The 21,096-nt window shown below is 36.3% G+C and overlaps 1 protein-coding gene and 1 non-coding gene across 12 annotated transcripts in view; both read left to right on the top strand.

The window, feature by feature from the left end:
- The window catches only part of RPS6KB1 (ribosomal protein S6 kinase B1), a 38,102-nt gene extending 17,256 nt beyond the window's left edge, over positions 1–20,846 (top strand). For 3 of the 11 annotated variants that reach the window (XM_045525610.1, XM_045525613.1, XM_045525612.1), the window contains exons 5-16: positions 2,683–2,830; positions 4,860–4,917; positions 5,172–5,189; positions 6,368–6,468; positions 8,905–8,995; positions 9,178–9,268; positions 10,208–10,315; positions 10,604–10,666; positions 10,852–10,929; positions 12,330–12,437; positions 15,911–16,023; positions 16,988–20,846. In XM_045525610.1, the coding sequence (XP_045381566.1) occupies positions 2,683–2,830; positions 4,860–4,917; positions 5,172–5,189; positions 6,368–6,468; positions 8,905–8,995; positions 9,178–9,268; positions 10,208–10,315; positions 10,604–10,666; positions 10,852–10,929; positions 12,330–12,437; positions 15,911–16,023; positions 16,988–17,225 (1,215 nt within the window). In that variant the 3' untranslated portion in view covers positions 17,226–20,846. The other 8 variants (XM_045525615.1, XM_045525614.1, XM_045525616.1 and 5 more) reach the window with 8 other exon arrangements.
- LOC123621331 lies at positions 199–303 on the top strand. The gene has a single exon (XR_006729067.1). It is a non-coding gene; the product is annotated as a U6 spliceosomal RNA (small nuclear RNA).
- Positions 20,847–21,096: the final 250 nt, after the last annotated feature.

The following is a 21,096-nucleotide window of genomic DNA, read 5'->3' as shown; positions in this document are numbered from 1 at the left end:
GTCTCAAATTCTAGTGAGAGCCCTACTAAAAGCTTCTACATCCTTTTAATGTAGCTCCATCAATTTTGAGGACTAACTTACTTTCTGGTAGCAATAGAATGCTCCAGGTTTGCCTTGCACTTTGCCTGACTCTGGCATAGAACCATCCATTTCTCTAAGGAAACCTGGTTTCTTTTAGTAAAGAATACGATATTTACGGTGCTCGCTTTGGCAGCACATATACTAAAATTGGAACAATACAGAGAATTAGCATGGCCCCTGCGCAAGGATGACACGCAAATTTGCGAAGAATACGGTATTTACAAACCTAGATCTGGATGCTAGCTATGCTCCTTGCTTCTAAGCTGTCATTGTTTCTGGCTCTTTCAGTGGACAGAGTTAGAAGTTTTGTTTTAAATCATGGCTTCATATTGATACCCTAATTCCAGTCCAATTCCACAGGGTTCTCTTTTTCCCTTAGTACATATTTGCATTTCCTTTTTCCACAGTGAGAACCCTAGTAACAACATCAGTAATTGTATTCAATTGTTATGTTGTGCAATACATGCATAATAGTTTGAGAAATATAATACCAGTACTGCTACCAGCTACAAACCTACTAAGTATGGTTTAAGATTTCTTTGCAGTTTTTTTTATGCTTACATATAGGCCTCTAAAGGTATGCAGTCTAAAGTTAATTAAATATCTTTTTTCTTTTTCTGTCGTAAAGTTATTAATGTGATATTCAATTAAATTTATGTATTTCTAAAGTATTCAGTTGTATTTCCAACCCCCATCCTTGTTGATTTCATTTTAGTTTTGGAATATATAAAACATTAATAGGAGCAATGGAAAGGGGGGGAAAAAAAGAAAAAACATTAGTATAGTTCAGAAATAAAAATAAAAATGGATGGTTTTATGCCATCCATTTTATAATTACAATGATAATTGATTTAGGCTACCAGGCGTGGTGGTTCACGCCTGTAATCCTAACACTCTGGGAGGCTGAGGTGGGAGGATCACTAGAGCTCAGGAGTTTGAGACCAGCCTGAGCAAGAGCGAGACCCCGTCTCTACTGAAAAATAGAAAAATTAGCCAGGTGTCATGGCGCTCACCTGTAGTCCCAGCTACTCGGGAGGCTGAGGCAGGAGGATCGCTTGAGCCTAGGAGTTTGAGGTTGCTGTGAGCGAGGCTGATGCCATGATACTATACTCAGGGCAACAGAGTGAAACTCTTTCTCAAAAAAAAAAAAAAAAAAAAAAAACAGAAACAAAAACTGATTTAGGCAAAAAAAAAAAAATGGATGATAAAACGAACCATTGAGGTTTTACTCAGAAGATATACTCAAAAATCTTATTCCCTTTCCTACCCTTCCGTTATCATTAGCTTTAGGTTTATCTTAATTGTGTTCAGATACAAGCAGATACCTATATATTCTCATTTCCCCTTTCTTATACAAAAGATAGTATACTATATGCTGCTGTACTTTATATGCTCTTTTGCACCTTGCTTTCATGGAAATATTCTTTATTCTTTTTACACCTTCTTTTACACATTGTGTAGATTCCATAGATTTTCAGCCAGCATCCTATGTATGAGCATATAGGTTTTTTCCAGTGTTTCAGTTTCACAGATAATATTGCAACTAATAACCCTGTGTATTTGCTTTCCGTATATTACTAGAGGTATACCATCAGGGTAAATTCCTAGAACTAGATAGAGCATCTCCAAAACAGTGCATCATTTTTCTCAAATCATTTTTTTTATTTCCATTCCCTGTTATTGAATGACACCATTATCTATCCTTAAGCAAAAATAAAGGTTATCAACATTTCTTCTTGTATCTAATTAGTTAGCAAGTGCAAATTATATACCTTTAGCCTTTTTTTTTCCACCCTCATTTTCTTAGTTATAGGTCTTCTTACTTATTTTATTGTATTAGCTTCCTAACTAGGTGCATTTCTACCCACACTGCTATTGGAATTGACTTTCTTAAAGCCAAAAGTTTTCTCCTTTCAGTCATTTCCACATTTCTTCTTTGCCTCTAAGATAAGATTCTAACACCTTTGCCTATGTGTCAGGGGCTTCCATTTCCTGGCCTCTGCCTCCTTCTCCAGCTTAATCTCTAACCATTTCTAACCATACTGAACAACTTGTAGATTCACCAGATCTATCCTATCCTGTCAACCCTCTTTTGCACTGGAATGCTTTTTTTACCTACCATATTTCATTTTAATAATTTTCAAGATATGGCTTAGGTTTCACTATCTCCAGGAAGACTTCTTGCCAGGTTCCCCTGTTTACCCATAACGTCCTATGCTTACCTCCATTCACTTGTCTTTTTTGCCTGAGAGTTTGAGCTTCTATGGACAGGGCATTCCTTCTATTAATTCTGCTTGGCACAGAGCCTAGAGCATGGTAGAAACTCAACAGTTAGTGAATATACAAGTAACCTTGATCTAATTACAGAATTTTTAAAAAGTGTATCTTAAGGTTTTTATTTACATGTCCACTGCAAAAAAAATCCAGACAGCACAGATGTGTATAAAAAGTGAACGTCTTCCATTACCCCATCTCAGTTTCTAATGGGAACTATGATTAATAGTTCAGTATTGGCAAGAAAAGCACAAAATAGATTTTCCAGTTACTATGGAATAAAAATGTTCACTATTTTGTTCTTATAGATCATCTCTTTTCCTTTAGGCAATGATAGTAAGAAATGCTAAAGATACAGCTCATACAAAAGCAGAACGGAATATTCTGGAGGAAGTAAAGCATCCCTTCATTGTGGATTTAATTTATGCCTTTCAGACCGGTGGAAAACTCTACCTCATCCTTGAGTATCTCAGTGGTCAGTACACAGAGTTTGGTGTAATTATTTGCATTTGCTCCAGAAACTGGGTCAAAACATTATTTTTCAGTGGAAAAATGTTTTTTCCCATTGTGATCAAATAGTTCCTAAAATTGACAAGTGCATTGAAGTAAGGAATTCAGATGTGACCAAGGATTTCTATTTGCAGACAAACATGAAGGAAACTTTAAAGGTTAAGTTTTTCCTTGTCTGTAAAAGTTTATCATAATCCCTTTGTAATCAATCACTTAACAAAATAACAAACATCTAACTGATACAGGGCCATCAGATTATGCTGGGGTAAGATACTATAATTCAAATAAGCCATTAAAATATTTCTTTCTAAACTGAAGTAGAAAAACTTATTCAGAGTATTAAGATACTGGGTATTTTTGGAATTACATCTTTCAACAAAGTTTTTAGTTTAATGTAGCCTTAGTTGATAGGGTATGCAGTTTATAATGGAAATCATCCACATTTTCCAGGGCCTACCACCTCCTACGAACTTCTTGTTCTCCATATCGTTTCTAGATCACAGGATCTATGTCTAGCAAACACCATAGAGTTTTCTGAGAAACAGATTTCACAGTAACTTGCAACATGAAACAGAAAGCTGCAGAATTTAGCAACTTTGTTGTGACTATTGCCATTTTTTTCTTGTAACTTTGACATAATTTCAGACTTATACAAAATTTTAAGAATAGTACAAAGAATTCTCATGTACCCCTCACCTGGATTACCCAAATGTTACCATTTCACCACATTTGTTTTGTTTTATCCTTCTATCTATATATGTATATGTACATATATACACATGCATATGTAATTTTTTTGAACTGTGTAAGAGTATTGCAGACATAATTTCCATTTACCACTAAAACTTCAATGTATATTTTCTAAAATCAAGGACAGTGTCTTTAACTATACTAAAGTTATCAAAAATAGGAAATTGACATTGGTACAGTAATATCTTTCTTCAATTTCCTTGAATCTGGAACAGTTCCTAAATCTTTCTTTGTCTCTCGTGATGTTGACATTTTTGAAGATTACAGGCAAGTTATTTTGTATAATGCATCGATTTGAATTTAGCTGATGTTTCCTTAGGATTAGATTCGGGTTATGCATTTTTGGCAGGACTATCAAAGTGACGTTGTGTCCTTCTCAGTGCATCAGATCAAGAGGTACATGATATCTTTGTCCTGTTACTAGTGATGTTAACTTTGGTCACATGTATAAGGCAGTGTCTGCTGGTTTTTTCCCTGGTGAAGTTTCCTCTTTGTAATTAATAAGTATCTTTTTAACAGATACTTTGAGATTATTTAAATATCTCATCTTTCATCAAGCTTTCACATTCAGTTTTGGCATCCATTGATTCTTGCCTGCAACAATTAACTGTGATGTTTGCCAAGTGATTTTTCTTATTCCATCATGCCTCCTTCATTTATTACTTGGCATTCTACTATAATAAAGAGCTTTCCTTTCTCCCCATTTTAAAAATTAGTTTTATCTATTTATTTACATCATCGTGGACTTACGGATTCTAAGATTATTCAGTGGGACATAACCCTTTATTATCATTATTTGCTTTTATACTCAAATTGTGCCATATTTTTTATAAGGCCACTGCCAGGTTCATTCAGAAAATATGAAATATGAGGATCACTAAAACTAGTGAGGGTGGTTTAATTGTATACTAACATTTTTCTACTTATTGGTAAAATGTTAAGGACACTTTAATTAAGATTTTTTTTTAACCTGAAGTCTGGATTCTACAAATATTTTGAAGTTTGTAGATGTAAAGCCTAGAACTCCAAGCCAGTTCTAATTTTTAAAAGTATATATTTCACAGAGGAAGAACAAAATCCTAAGGACTTAGTTTTAAAACCTATAATTTTTAGGATCTGTTTTTTATTTTTAAGAGACAGATCTTTTTTAATTATGGTTAGAAGGGAAGCACAAACTCTCTCATTAAAAGTGGGTTGGAAATAAAAATTGCTTTATTTCTAATGTCTTTTCTTTTTATTTACAGGAGGAGAACTATTTATGCAGTTAGAAAGAGAGGGAATATTTATGGAAGACACAGCCTGGTAAGTGAAATCTTTGTGGTTGTATAGATTCAGGTAATAATTCATATAATTAAAAGCAAATCCCCATTCCCACTGTGGTCAGCCAAATGATTCAATAAATTGATCTGGAGCCAGTTAGTCACTCAGGACTTCAGTGGGGAGAAGCAGCTTTGGGACTGGACAGCTATTGGAGGTCACATCATTCCTTTTCCCTCAGGCCTTGGGTGGACTGCTCTTCTCACCAGTTGTTCCTAACAGAACCATTCTCATTGCAGCTTTCTTTCCTTGAATTGGTAAGCTGCCTGTCTTGGCTGTGGGTGAGTGTGGTTTTCCAGTGAAACTTTATGTGTGGAACAATGGAAAGCATTAGCAATCATCTCCTCTTTTTTTTTTTTTTTTAAGATTTTCCAGTTCCCAAGGCGCAGTCTTAGGGAGGTGGTTAGCCTGCACATACCTTTACTATATAGCCAGGATGGGATCTATCCTCCTATTTCTAAAGATAACATCTGCTGCAAATTAAAAATATACACATCCTTTTGTGAAGTGACAGTATTGGGTAAAAATAAATCAGTTTATTCTACACATTAATTGAATAGAAAACAACACTTAAATGTTTTTTCTACCTTAATTACCAAACTGCATTCCATTGTTTAATTTCAGGCCTTTTCTAACACAGAAGCTGCATTTAAGAGCCTTAGGGATGAAGTGCCCTTTTTTGGAGGAGGCTCTCTGAGCCCTGTTGGAGGCTGTTTGTGGTCGTGCTGGCTGTGAAACTGCCTCAGTCCTCTAGGACACACCCTCTCCATCCTGGAGTAATCTGCAGGATTGCAACATTGTTATGCAGCCAGTATTGCAGTGCCTTGTGCTTTTCGAATCCAGACAGGGTTGATTCAGCCCTTTATTCTTTTGAGGTAGATAAATTTGAGTGTCACACAGTTCATAGTTGTGGGCTGGCTGTCAAGAGGGAGGGCAGATACTGTGGGCATAAGCTGTCTATAAATATGTAGCTGTATTAAGGGATGAATGGGCTTCTAAGGGTCAGGCTATAAGGTATCTTTTGAAATCAAGACTTGATCTCTGATAATAACAAAGTTCCTATTTCTTATGGGATTTTAAATTTGGGCTGGGTGGGAGAAATTTGCTTTGCTCTGAATGATTATTGGCCTAATTCCTACACAGGCAGAACAAATCATGACCAGTGACAGTTGAGCATATTCTGGACATCTTTGCAACTTTAGGAGTATGTTCTAATGGCAAAATAAAACATTTTGTAGTTTCACTAAAACAAATGAATCATAAATGTCCCCATGCCTTTGGCAGCATCCTATGCCATCTCTTTTCCCCATCCACTCTCCAACCCCACTAATTTGGTCTTCGGTGCATGTCTGTTTCTTTGAAGGAATTTTGCTCCATACATAAACTGCTTTGGGTAGATTACTTTTTAATTTTATTAAATCACTTTTGTTTCCAGCTTTTACTTGGCAGAAATCTCCATGGCTTTGGGGCATTTACATCAAAAGGGGATCATCTACAGAGACCTGAAGCCGGAGAATATCATGCTTAATCACCAAGGTGGAGATAAACCGTAAACAATTCTGTAGTAAATAATCACCTTAAAATCCTCCCACATAGGTCATGGCCATTTTCAAAGCCCCATATTCATCTCTCTATTTTATACATTTCTTCCGTTAGAATTTATGGCATCATAATATTTGCTAATGTTTAAGTATTTAGGTACTTAAGGCTGATGAGATTAAGGGGTATTGAGGATAATAGCTATACAACTGCATTTTTTGGTTTAATCTTTACTCTTTTTAGCTTTTCTTTTCTTTTTTTTTTTTTTTTGAGACAGAGTCTCGCTCTGTCACCCTGGCTAGAGTGCCGTGGCGTCAGCCTAGCTCACAGCAACCTCAAACTCCTGGGCTTAAGCGATGCTACTGCCTCAGCCTCCCGAGTAGCTGGGACTACAGGCATGTGCCACTATGCCCGGCTAATTTTTTTCTCTATATATTTTTAGATGTCCATATAACTTCTTTCTATTTTTAGTAGAGACGGGGTCTCGCTCTTGCTCAGGCTGGTCTCGAACTCCTGACCTCGAGCGATCCACCCGCCTCGGCCTCCCAGAGTGCTAGGATTACAGGCGTGAGCCACCGCGCCCGGCCTCTTTTTAGCTTTTCTTTACATAAAGTGTTATGAGCCAAAAGCCAGTCAAAACATTAATTTTTGTTTGGTAAATTTTGTACCAACTTAGTGTTGTGTGAAAAAAAGGTTTTACTAATGCTGGAAAAAGGAAAGGATTAGAATTAAACCCAAGTATTTGCTATAACCTTGGAAATAAAATGTTTAGTAGGCATCAGTTTATTCTTGCTGTTTGAGAAACAAACATAACATCAGAGAGACTGATATTCTATATAGCTATAGTTACAGCAGAGAAGCCTTGACGACAACTGCACGCAGCTACAGACAGCCCAATTTATGCTAGAGTAATCTGGGCTGGGTAGAGTTGGCAGTTAACTCATACCCCAAAGGTGCAACTAGCCAACCCAGTGTATCTAGGTGGCTGGTAGCAGCTGTTGATCCTTAGATATCCACAGAATGATCCATAAGGTAGTTGACTGTTCATACTCTCGGACGGAAAATGGTATATGGACAACTGAGGCTAATGTTCCAAATTGTGCTTTTCTTCTTTCCTTTATTTTTAAAGGAGAAATTAGATACATAACCAAGCACATCATGGGAATCAGTGTCTGTGCCTCCCTCCTACCCCCCAAAACCTGGATTCTGAATTCTAAGGCACAGTATAGAATAGGGGAGTGATGGAATAGTTAGCTTCTTCTTTGACCTATAAGCTGGGGTGTATCAGGTGTTCTGTGAAAATAAAGGCCATGTTTCTTCCTATGTATCAGAGTATAGTATATATTTACATTGGAATCGATAGGCCATTGCCTTTTCTTTTTTCTTTTTTTTTTGAGACAGAGTCTCACTCCGTTGCCTGGGCTAGAGTGCCGTGGCATCATCCTAGCTCACAGCAACCTCAAATTCCGGGGCTTAAGCAATCCTTCTGCCTCAGCCTCCCAAGTAGCTGGGACTATACAGGCATACACCACCATGCCCAGCTAATTTTTTCTATATATATTTTTAGTTGGCCAAATAATTTCTTTCTATTTTTAGTAGAGGAGACAGGGTCTTGCTCTTCCTCAGGCTGGTCTCGAACTCCTGACCTCGAGCGATCTTCCTGCCTTGGCCTCCCAGAGTGCTAGGATTACAGGTGTGAGCCACCGCGCCCGGCCGCCTTTTCTTTTCTCTGAAATGAACCTGAAATACTAGGGCCCCTGGGGTTGTCAAACTACTGGTTATCTAATGACAGTTCAGGAAAACTAAACTTGAACTGAAATGATCTTTGTGTAAGGTGCTGAGTTTTTTACTTTCTGGATTGGAGATGATTGGCCCATGCCATGTAGCAATTTTATTTCTTTCTCCTAATTGGCAGTATTGGGCAGAATAAGCTAACTTGTTATAGTGACTTTCTGAGACCATTTTAAGAACTCTCAAGTTACAGTTCACTGTGATAAAAAGCTATATATTAATATTTGAAATACTGTGTCACACCTTTGTTTAAAAGGTACAGAATATATTTATTAGGGTCTATGTATTTAAACCAGACTCCATAAAGAAATTTTCCCAGGATTTTTCTTTTTCAGGATGATAGAGGATTCTATGTATAGCTAAAGCTAGAGTCTGAGACAAGCTGCTTCACTTTTTGCTCTATCTTTATTTTCTCTTTACTAGATAAATTATATCATTGGCAGAAGTCGACTCTGCCATGGCCTTAAACAGTTAGAATCACATTTTATGGATTAGTTCTTGACTAGATGTCATTAGTTCTTGACATCTTCAAGAAAAGTTTAATGCAGGAAAAGTTAAATGGAAGGACAGATTATTGTTTTTTATGATATTTTCAAACTCTGCACGTTCTCAGAATAATCATGCTATTATCTTTCATTGTAGGTCATGTGAAACTAACAGACTTTGGACTGTGCAAAGAATCTATTCATGATGGAACAGTCACACACACATTTTGTGGAACAATAGAATACATGTGAGCTGCATGTTAAAAGATATATAACTGTTCTGGGGGTAATAGCTAACTGTTACCTGGTTTGAGGAGTAGTATCTGTTTTCTGTAGCATCATTGGCTATATGTGGTGTTTTTTAAATTTGGATTCAGATATTATGCAAATGAGTGAATAATTTTTAGGCATATTATTTTTCTCATTATAGGGCCCCTGAAATCTTGATGAGAAGTGGCCACAATCGTGCTGTGGATTGGTGGAGTTTGGGAGCATTAATGTATGACATGCTGACTGGAGCAGTAGGTGCACATTAAAAGCTGCATGTATTATGGTCTGTCCTTAGTAGTTATGTAATCACTATAGCAAGAGACCTTTCCTGTGCTTTTTGAAGATGTTGCCAATGGAGTTATTTTCAAAGCCCAAAGATTTGTTATCAGCAGTTTAACACTATTAATGCCTTGATTGTATGGGATCCCATACTTTTAAAAACATTTTCATTTAAGATCTATGTCATGACAGGCCTGTAAAATAGATGTTGAATATATGATGCCCTTATTTTATAAATAGAGAAATAAAATCATAAAATCACATTTCACTTATCTCACAACAAATTAATGGTGGAAACTCAGGCTTCCTTCTAGGACATTGCTACTTCCTCTGTCCTGTTGCTTAAAAACTACAGTTCTGCTGGGTGCAGTGGTGCATGTCTGTAGTCCCAAGCTACTTAGGGGGCAGAGGCAGAGAACTGCTTGAGCCTAGGAGTTCAAGGCCAGCCTGGGCAACATACTGAGACCCTGTCTCTAAAAAGTAAATTGAAATTTAAAAAATTTTTAAAAACACTGCAGATCTTTAGCAGTTAGACTACTTCACAGCATACATTTCTTTGTTTGAGACAGGGTCTCACCCTGTTGCCTGGGCAAGTGTGCAGTGGCGTTCATCATAGCTCACTGCAACCTCAAACTCCTGGGCTCAAGTGATCCTCCTCTTGCCTCAGCCTCCTGAGTAGCTGGGACTACAGGTGCATGCCACCGAGCCTGGCTAATTTTTCTATTTTTTTGTAGAAAAGAGGTCTCGCTATGCTGCTCAGGCTGGTCTCAAACTCCTGGCCTCAAGTGAGCTGTGAGCTGCTGCATACATTTCTGATCTCCATGCATAACTCACTAATTCAGGAAATGGGTAATATTCTTATTTAAAATGTGTTTCTTACATGCTAACTTTTTTTCACTCTCTTCTCTTAGCCCCCTTTCACTGGGGAGAATAGAAAGAAAACAATTGACAAAATCCTCAAATGTAAACTCAATTTGCCTCCCTACCTCACACAAGAAGCAAGAGATCTGCTTAAAAAGGTAGAGTTCTTAAATGGGCGTTCACACTATAAGCCTCAATGACTAGGATTTAACTAGAGAGAATTTAATGAATATTTTGAATAAAGAATCATGCATAGATATTGAAGCAAAAAAGCCTGCAGTTTTTGAAGGAAAAGTACAGATTTGTTTAAGGATTTTTCCTTTTTTTCTCAAACAGTAGTAGTAATTAATAAATTATATTTTCTCAAGGCAAAGTAGACAAGCAAATTCTAAAAAGGAAAAAAAAAATTAAGATTCTTCATCAGTGTTTTTTTTCCTTCCTTAAAGCTGCTGAAAAGAAATGCTGCTTCTCGTCTTGGAGCTGGTCCTGGGGACGCTGGAGAAGTTCAAGTAGGGATCGGCATGTTTGGAGTTTGGGGGGAAGATAATGCTAATTTTATTTATTTGTGAGAGTTGTATGTAGTTACTTATAAGTTTACCTTATTTTGTGACTTGTACCTTCAAAAAGGGAACCCAGTAAAGTCTATTCCCCTCTTGTTTTCTTTCTTTCTTTCCTTTTTTTTTTTTGTTCCTAGGCTCATCCATTCTTTAGACACATTAACTGGGAAGAACTTCTGGCTCGGAAGGTAGAGCCCCCTTTTAAACCTCTGTTGGTATGTATACATGAAAACATATAATTTGAGGGGAGGGGATGCTACTGGTATCTTGTGGGTGGGAGCCATCACAGGACAGCCCCTACAACAGTATTATTAGGCCCAAAATGTCAGTAGCGCTGAGGCTGAGAAACTCTGGCCTAGTTTTATTTCTTTAGGGGTTTGTGAAATGGTCTTATTCTAACTGTTGTTCTTTCTTTCTTTATTAGCTGGAATTCTTCTAAAAAGAGAAACTCTTTCATCGATTGTTTAGTTACGCAAGGTACAATTCATATAGGAAAGGAAGGATAAATATTTGATTCTTTCCCAGTTTTCAAAATAATGAATTAGTTCTCTAGCATCTTCCAAAATTGACCAATGAATTTTATGGGTTTTTTTTTCTTGTATCCTTATAAACTCATACATTTTAACATATTTGTATTTCAATCCATTGCAGTTATTTTTACTGATGCTCAATTTTTTCATTTTTGGACACTGGATGCATCTTCATGTTGGTTTCTGAGTCCTTTTGACATGACCACATAGTCTCATGTTGTACCAGAGAAGAAAACAAGGAAACTGATGTTCTGTGCTTATCTTGTGTGTTTCCTACCCCACACCTGGAATTTGCCATTTCTTCAAGAAATGGTGGTTCCTTCTAGTGGGAAATAGAATTTAGAGATCAAAATGAGGGCTCTAAGAGTACACAGTGTTACTGGGTTGATCATTGTTACTATGTCTTCAACTTTTTATTCAGAAGTATATTTTGTAAATAAGCTCAATGTGGTCATCTTTTAGTATTAAGTCAGATTTTCCAAATTGGTGTTCATTTCCTATATTTGGCTCAAGAGTCTAACTAGATATATTGAGAAAGAGAGAAGGAATTAAAGAAGTAAATCTGGTGGTTAGAACTTAAGTGAGAACTATTCTTTCACAAGAAAATATAACTCATGTAGAGTAGAATATTTTTGCTTCTTTAGAAATCTAAAGGAATGAAATAAGCTATGGGGAGAAATATTAACTGTAGCATCTTACAACTGTGATTTGTGCTTTAAGCCTGATTCCATAGTTTTTCAGGTTTATTACAAAGCTGCAGCAGCCAACAGTGCAAATTATCTCTAAACAAGGATTTAGCCAGTGGACTAGGCACACTGAAGCTTTTTGAGAGGGGAAAATTAATATCCAGATTTTTAATAGGAATTATAACTATACTAAAATCTATTTGAATGTATGTTTAAGATTTGACTCTTAATACTTTTCACCTGCATTGTTTTCTTCAGTCTGTGCCTGCTAAGACTATTCTGATATTTTATTACAGTCAACCCCTGCAAAAGGAGCTCTATCTAGAGCTTACAATGCATTTGATTGATATGTATCATATAGACTATTCATCATTTTCTAATCATTTTGTTTTTATAAAGCAATCTGAAGAGGATGTGAGTCAGTTTGATTCCAAGTTTACACGTCAGACACCTGTTGACAGCCCAGATGACTCAACCCTCAGTGAAAGTGCCAACCAGGTCTTTCTGGTAAGTGAAAGAATTTCTATGTAGCCATGGGAAATTTAATATGAGGATGGGCCCTTCAAAGAAAATTCAGTTTGCTTGCTTTGCAGTTCATGTTGGTAACCTGGCTAACTTTTTTTTCAAGCCAACCTCTTATAACTTGTTGTTGTTGTTGTTGTTATTGTTGTTGTTATACCTCATTTTTTCTTTCTTTCTTTCTTTTTTTTTTTTTTGAGACTGGGTTTCGCTCTGTCAATCACGCTGGAGTGGAGTGGTGATCATAGCTCACTGCAGCCTTGCCTTATAACTTATTGATACCTACAAAATTAACTTTCATAATCCATCATTTTATTTTAGCAATTAGAGGGAATTCTTTGGAGTGTGTGATTCCTTTTTTGGATGGGCCACAGATGTAAAATACTTGGCTTAGCATCTCAGCCAAAAACCACACAGCCATAGCAGTGGGAGAAAAAGAACTCACTAACTACATGTGTTTTATTCCTGAAACAGCTATCGATTTTTGGTACTCTTAACATAAGTCAGTAGGGGATTTTTAACATTAATTGTGAACATTTGACACCAAAATATATTGGTTCCTATGTGATAGTTTATTAATTCTCATTGTAGAAGTATATATAGATTTATAGCTTGTCTCATCAAATAGTAAGGCAAAAGCTTTTAGATACTGACCAACAGAAGTGATGGCCATTAGATGACCATCAATGCATACTATTTTGCCTAAATATTATATGGGTTTATCTTTATTTTATTACCATACTTATGTGTTCCATGAACATTTACCTCATTTTGTATCTTTTGTTCCCTTTGCCATTTGTCATTATCCTTGTATCCTTTGTCATTTCTTTTTGGACTACCTCTAGGGAGAATGGACTTTGGGGAAAGTAATCATTTGGGTGTGTTTTTTTCCCATTTGTTTCTGAGTTCACTGTTTTTATCATTAACTAACTTAATTCTCAAGCTTTTTTTGCCCCCACATTGCTCACAGTAGTGTTGTATCTTATGGGGTGGGGGGTAAGTTCTAAAGTTAGCATGGAATGCAAAAATTGTGTCTAGTCAAAATTACTCTTAAGTTACCATAGTATAGTATGGTTTTGAGTAAACAACATTGAATAGTAATAATAATTCTATAAATTAGTAATATAGAAGAATAGAGCATATATGCAAAATATCTTACAGTATTTTTAAGAGATAAAAGATGAGTGAGTGCGTGTTAAATTCATGTGTGATATGTGCATGATGCCTTAAAGTCACTGGAGTCCCCTTAGTAAAATTGCTCATGTTCAGTTAGGGAAGTGGGCATAAATTAGTTTAATTCTGGCATTGCTTTCTTTTTTTCTTCTATGTACTACCAGTGTTGAATTTATACCTTTGATTTAACATGGAGACCTTTTCTTCAACTGGACGTTGCAGAGTTTCAACTGCTTTGATAATTTTTCCCCCATAAAAATAGTTTGGAAACATCTTAACTAGCTACAAAGAAATTTTGTGGTAGCAAAAGTTATATAGTCAAGCTTTCCTTGCCCAAGTATTATTGAATTTTTAATAATCACTTAAATTGTTAGGTTGTAACCAGAACTCTGTATATAAAGTGGATCTCTTTAAAAATTAATTAAAAATAGGAACATACCACTTATCTGGAGATTGTGGTGCTAGTAACTTTAGTTAACAAATATTTCAATTCCTATTATAAGACCCTATCACAGAATTAAAGGAAATTCAAAGATGATTAAGGGGCTCCCTTGTCCTCCTGGTATATAACAGCTTTAGACCACTAGAACATGTGGCCTGAAGTCCACATATAATGGTCACAAAGAATAGGTACTACAGAATTGCACCTCACTCGTTGGGACTTCACCCAGAGCCTTATTCAGCTTATTTACTGTAATGCATAGTGTTCACTCATAGATTATAATAAGTAGAAAGGAAGATAGATACAGGACTGATTGTTAAAAGAATAGACGTAGACAGCAAGAGAAATTATAGTTTTTAGCCTAATAGCAAGGTCCAAGAGAGAACTAACACTAACAAAACTGTATTTTTGCCTATTATAATCGAGGGTTTTTGTAATGTTGACACTTATTCCTCAAGAAAATGCTAAATTCTAGCCAGGTACAGATGCACATACGTGTAGTCCTGGCTTCTTGGGAGGCTGAGGTGGGAGTGTTGCCTGAGCCTAGGAGTTCAAGACTCTAGTGCACCATTGATTACACCTGTGAATAGCCACTGCACTCCAGCCTGGGCAACATAGGGAGACCCCATCTCTAATTAATCAGTCAATCAGTTCAAATTCTTTTTTTTTGAGACAGAGTCTGGCTCTGTTGCCTGGGCTACAGTGCCGTGGCATCAGCATAGCTCACAGCAACCTCAAACTCCTGGGCTCAAGCAATCCTTCTGCCTCAGCCTCCCAAGTAGCTGGGACTACAGGCATGCGCCACCATGCCTGGCTAATTTTTTTCTATATATATTTTTAGTTGTCTGGCTAATTTTTTCTATATGTATTTTTAGTTGTCCAGCTAATTTCTTTCTATTTTTTAGTAGAGACGGGGTCTCACTCTTGCTCAGGCTGTTCTCGAACTCCTGACCTCGAGCGATCCTCCCGCCTCAGCCTCCCAGAGTGCTAGGATTACAGGCGTGAGCCACCTCGCTGGCCAGTCAGTTCAAATTCTGTCTAATGATTGGTATAAAAACTGGAAAATCACACATGTCAAGTCAGAAAATTCTATTTTTACTTTGGCCTAATTACAAGAAACTGTTTTGGAGGTGATAATCTTACTTATATGTATGTGGCTGGGAACACTAGAGTTTCTTTGCATTTCTCTTTGTATTCAACGTCTTAATGTGGAGGCTACATTTTTCTTTTGTTTCTACTCCTATCAGAAGGTGGAATTTTGTTTGCTGGCATATGGGGCTCAAGAGAGTTTTGCTTTCTTGAGGGCTTTTTCTCAAGAAATGGCTGGAAAGAAGTTAACAGTTGTGAAAATGAGATTGAGGAGATGGGAGGATATACACATTGGTGATTTTAGGTATGCATCATTCATTTTATTGGTATGTCAGAGACTGAACAACCCCATTTTTTTTTTTTTTTTTTTTTTTTTTTTTTTGAGACAGAGTCTCACTTTGTTGCCCGGGCTAGAGTGAGTGCCGTGGCATCAGCCTAGCTCACAGCAACCTCAAACTCCTGGGCTTAAGTGATCCTGCTGCCTCAGCCTCCCGAGTAGCTGGGTAGTCCCATGCACCACCATGCCCGGCTAATTTTTTCTATATATATTTTTAGTTGTCCAGATAATTTATTTCTATTTTTTAGTAGAGACGGGGTCTCGCTCAGGCTGGTCTCGAACTCCTGACCTTGAGCAATCCACCCGCCTCGGCCTCCCAGTGTGCTAGGATTACAGGCGTGAGCCACCTTGCCCGGCCCCCATTTTTTTGATGTATATGACAAAATGCCATTCTGTAGTCCACTGTTAATTGTCTTTCAGGGTTTTACATATGTGGCTCCATCTGTACTTGAAAGTGTGAAAGAAAAGTTTTCCTTTGAACCAAAAATCCGATCACCTCGAAGATTTATTGGCAGCCCACGAACACCTGTCAGGTATTTTAGACTCTTATTCTGTCTTTTCTTTTTAACCTAGAAGAGCATTGCTTAAGAAATTTATGCCAAGTTACATCAATGAAAGATCTGTTATATTCTTGTTGGTTGACATAAGCACTGCATCTACACCTACTTATATTGCAGAGGTCTAGTCTGTGACTAATCTACAATATGCTGTATGGTTTACTTTCCTTCCTGGGAGTCAGCTGCTGCACTGGCAAATGTCCTCTTTATCTATTCACTCAACATTTATTGTGCACTAAGGGCTGTGCTACATAATGCATGTTATGTGTGTATATATACATATGTATAATATAGGAATTGTCCCTGTCGTGATGAAGCTTACAATTTAGTGGGAGAGAGTCACAATAAACAAAGAAAGAAATAGAAAAACTATATAATTACAAGTAGTTCCAAGTGTGGTGATAGAGAGCAGAGAAAAACAAGGGTGCTTCTACTCATGCTGGTCACAGAAAGGCCTTCCTGGTGAAGTAACGTCTAGTAATGAAGAGAAAGGGCCAACCATACAAAAATAGGAGGTGTGAGAGTGTTGCAGGCAGAAGAACAGCAAGTGCAAAAGCCCTGAGGGAGGAAAAAACTTGGCCTTTTCTTGGAAAGGAAAGGGATATCTGTGGTGAGTGAAAATGGCATAGATTTGGAAAGGTGTTTTATTTTAAATGCAATGGAAAGCTGTTTTAAGAAGGGGAGAGTAAAATGATTTTTTAAAAAAATATCATTGAGGGTTCTAGGGATCAAGTGTAGAGGTAAAGAGACCAATTGGGAAACTCTAGCAGATAGTCTAGGGGAGAGATGGCTTGACTTTTGCCTTTGTGCTAATCCACACGAAAATAAAATTAAATGAAAATAAATGTCATAATACCCAACTCCCTTAAATGAAAGGGAAATATTTCTTATTGAGATGATCCTTGAGACAAATGAATGATAGCTCTTCCTTGTCTTAAAGCCCGGTCAAATTTTCTCCTGGGGATTTCTGGGGAAGAGGTGCTTCAGCCAGCACGGCAAATCCTCAGACACCTGTGGAATACCCAATGGAAACAAGTGGAATAGAGCAGATGGATGTGACAATGAGTGGGGAAGCATCAGCACCACTTCCAATACGACAGCCAAACTCCGGGCCATACAAAAAACAAGCCTTTCCCATGATCTCCAAACGGCCAGAGCACCTGCGTATGAATCTATGACAGAGCAATGCTTTTAATGAATTTAAGGCAAAAAAAGTGGGGAGGGGATGTGTGAGCATCTTGCAAGGTGAAACAAGAAGACTCCAAATGACAGTCTCAAAGAGTGTCATTACATAGAACACTTTGGAGAGAGGAAAATATAAACATGGATTTTTAAAAATCAATCAATGGTGCAAAAAAAAAAAAACTTTAGCAAAATAGTATTGCGGAACTCTTAGGCACGTCAATTAATTGATTCCTGGCGACATCTTCTCAACCTTACCAAGGATTTTCATGTTGATGGCTCAAAACTGACAGTATTAAGGGTAGGATGTTGCTTCTGAATCACTGTTGAGTTCTGATTGTGTCGGAGAAAGATTATCTTTTCATTAGGCAAAGTACGAAATTGCCTATACTTGCAACTAAGGACAAATTAGCATGCAAGCTTGGTCAAACTTTTTCCAGCAACATGGAATCAGAGACAAAAGAAACTTAATAATTGATGTTTTACGTGCAAACAACCTGAATCTTTTTTTTATATAAATATATATTTTTCAAATAGATTTTTGATTCAGCTCATTATGGAAAACATCCCAAACTTTAAAATGCAAAATTATTGGTTGGTGTGAAGAAAGCCAGACAACTTCTGTTTCTTCTCTTGGTGAAATAATAAAATGCAAATGAATCATTGTTAACCACAGCTGTGGCTCGTTTGAGGGATTGGGGTGGACCTGGGGTTTATTTTCAGTAACCCAGCTGCAATACCTGTCTGTAATACTAGAAAAAAAAATGAATCTATTTAATCATTTCTACTTGCAGTACTGCTATGTGCTAAGCTTAACTGGAAGCCTTGGAATGGGCACAAGTTGTATGTCCTACATTTCATCCTTGTCCTGGCCCTGCATTGCACTGGAAAAAAATCGCCACCTGTTCTTATACCAGTATTTGGTTCAAGACGCCAAATGTGTTCAGCCCAAGGCTGAAGAACGACGGAAGAGAGTCAGGATAAAATGCATACTGAGGGCAGCAAAGTAAGGGAGATAGGGATGTCCAGGGGAAGAGGGAGTTGTATGGCCTACTCTCTGTCTAATCTCTTTACAGCATATTGGTAAGGTTTTAAGTTTTACTTCTTTTTACTGTTTTTGTGTTTACCTTCCTTATATTTTGTCAACAGTTTTAAAAAGGAAAAAAGGTCTAATTTTTTTCTCCTATACTGGGGCTACATTTTTTGATTGTAAAAATACTTGATGGCCTTTTGATGAATGTCTTCCACAGTGAATAAGAAAACTTAGTGGCTTAATTTAGAAAACATGTTAACCAGGACACTGTTTTTGAAATTGTAACAAAATCTACATAAGTAATTTACAGGTACAAAGAATAAAAATAAAGGTAACTTTACCTTTCTTAAATACTTCTGCCTTAAAGAGAGCATTTCCATGACTTTAGCTGGTGAAAGGGTTTAATATCTGCAGAGCTTTATAAAAATATATTTCAGTGCATACTGGTATAATAGATGATCATGCAGTTACAGTTGAGTCTTATCACCTCTTTTTGTTTGTCTTTTATAATGTTTTCAGTCTGAGTGTGCAAAGTCAATTTGTAATATTTTGCAACCCTAGGATATTTTTAAATAGATGCTGCTTGCTATGTTCTTCAAACCTTTTTGAGCCATAGGATCCAAGCCATAAAATTCTTTATGCATGTTGAATTCAGTCAGAAAAGAGCAAAGCTTTGCTTATTTAAATTGCAATTCAAGTGAGATGGGATGAAATCCTATGACAGTAAGCAAAAACAGAACCATGAAAGATGATTGGAAATATACCTTTTCAATTTTGGCAATAATTGGAAGAATTGATAAAAGTTCATCTTTGGACAGAAGCCTTTTTTTTTTTTTTTTTAAATCACTCCCTCTAGACCCCCTCCTCCCTTATTGCAGCAGCCTACTGAGAACTTTATAACTGTAGCTGGTAAATTAGAAGCTACAGTAATGACTAAGGGCAGAAATTGTACTTAAAGTGCAGTTCTTTGTTCTCTGACAATTTGTGATGTCTGAAAAAAACAGAACCCAAAAAGCTATGATGATATGTATAGCCATTATTTCAGACTGTAAATGGCTTGTGCTACTCTGATACTTGTTTTCAAATGTGTTTACTAACTGTAGTGTTGACTGCCTGACCAAATTCCAGTGAAAGTTTTACACCAAAATATTCTTTGTCAGTCCTATTTGCTGGTAACACATGCACTGTGATTGGCTGGCTATAACCACCCCATAGTTAAACCATTTTTCATAATTAGTACTGCCAGCAATAGTGGCAAACACTGCATAAAAAGCATTAACTGTACACCTACCATCCATACAAATACATAGTTTTTCTGACTTCACATTTATTAAATGAAATTTATTTCCCATGCTGTGGCAAGTTTTTTGAGAACTTGTGTTTCATAAATGGATATCCCTACTATGACTGTGAAAACATGTCAAGTGTCACATTAGTGTCACAGACAGAAAGCACACACCTATGCAATATGGCTTACCCTATATTTATTTGTAAAAATCCAAGCATAGTTTAAAATATGTCAATATTACTAGTCTTGAGTTTCTAAGAGGGTTCTTTACGATTATACCAGGTAAGTGTATAAAAGAGATTAAGTGCTTTTCTTTCATCACTTATTTCCTTTAAAATCAGCTATTACAAGATATTTTTTTATTTTATACATGCTGTTTTTTAATTAAAATGTAATCACTGAAGTTTACTAATTTGATTTTATAAGGTTTGTAGCATTACAGAATAACTAAACTGGGATTTATAAACCAGCTGTGATTAACAATGTAAAGTATTAATTATTGAACTTGAACCAGATTTTTAGGAAAATTGTTATTGCTTTTTCCCCTTTATGGTCTTAACTAATTTCAATCCTTCAAGAAGGATTTTTTCCATACTATTTTTTGAGATAGAAGATAATTTTGGGCCGGGGGGAGGATGCATGTATGATACTCCGTAAATTCAACATTCTTTAATGTAGGTAATAAATGATTATAAACAAGATGCATCTTAGATAATATACTGAGCCTCAGATTTTATATTTAACATAGGATCTAAATATTTTGAATATTTAATTAAACATATGGTTCCTAGCTTACAAGGGCTAGATCTAAGATTATTCCCATGAGAAATGTTGAATTTATGAAGAATGGATTTTGAGGCTTTGAAAATGGTTAATTTCTCAAATAAAAATATCAGTGTCCAAACATCTACCTTTTTTCATAGGAGTAGACATTAGCAAGTTGGACAAAACTATCAAAGTATTTGTCACATAAAACCTGTGGTCTGTTGCTGATTAATACAGTACTTTTCTTGTGTGATTCTTAACACTACAGCACAAAGTACTATCTCAGTGGATTATCTGGAGTAACATCTGAAAGATGAGTTCATCTATGTTTGTGTTTGCTCTTTAAACTATTGTTTCTTCTATCCCAAGTTGGCTTTGCATCTATCAGAGTAAATAAATTCTTCAGCTGCCTTATTAGGAGTGCTATGAGGGTAACACCTTTTCTGCTTTTCATCTTGTATTTAGTTTACTGTATTATTTGATTTTGGATTGAATGAATGTAAATAGAAATTAAATGCAAATTTGAATGAACATAAAATAGAAGTGATTTATTTTTTTTATTATCCTAAGATAGGAAGAAATAACTTAGTGTATGTATCAGGTGTACAAATGGTTTAAATAATTTTTTCCATTAATATGCCAGAAGTGTTCAAGTTTTCATATTTAATAAACATATATATAAAGAATGACAGTTGTAAAACTTTCTGCTGAGAAACTGAAGCTATTTAAATATATAACAAGTTTTAGCATTGGTTTTAATATATTAGATGTTACACATCTT

The sequence above is a fragment of the Lemur catta genome, chromosome 15 (assembly GCF_020740605.2).
Source record: "Lemur catta isolate mLemCat1 chromosome 15, mLemCat1.pri, whole genome shotgun sequence".
Lineage (NCBI taxonomy): Eukaryota > Metazoa > Chordata > Mammalia > Primates > Lemuridae > Lemur > Lemur catta.
The sequence above is the reverse complement of the archived record's forward strand: the minus strand, read 5'-3'. Positions and strand labels throughout refer to the sequence as shown.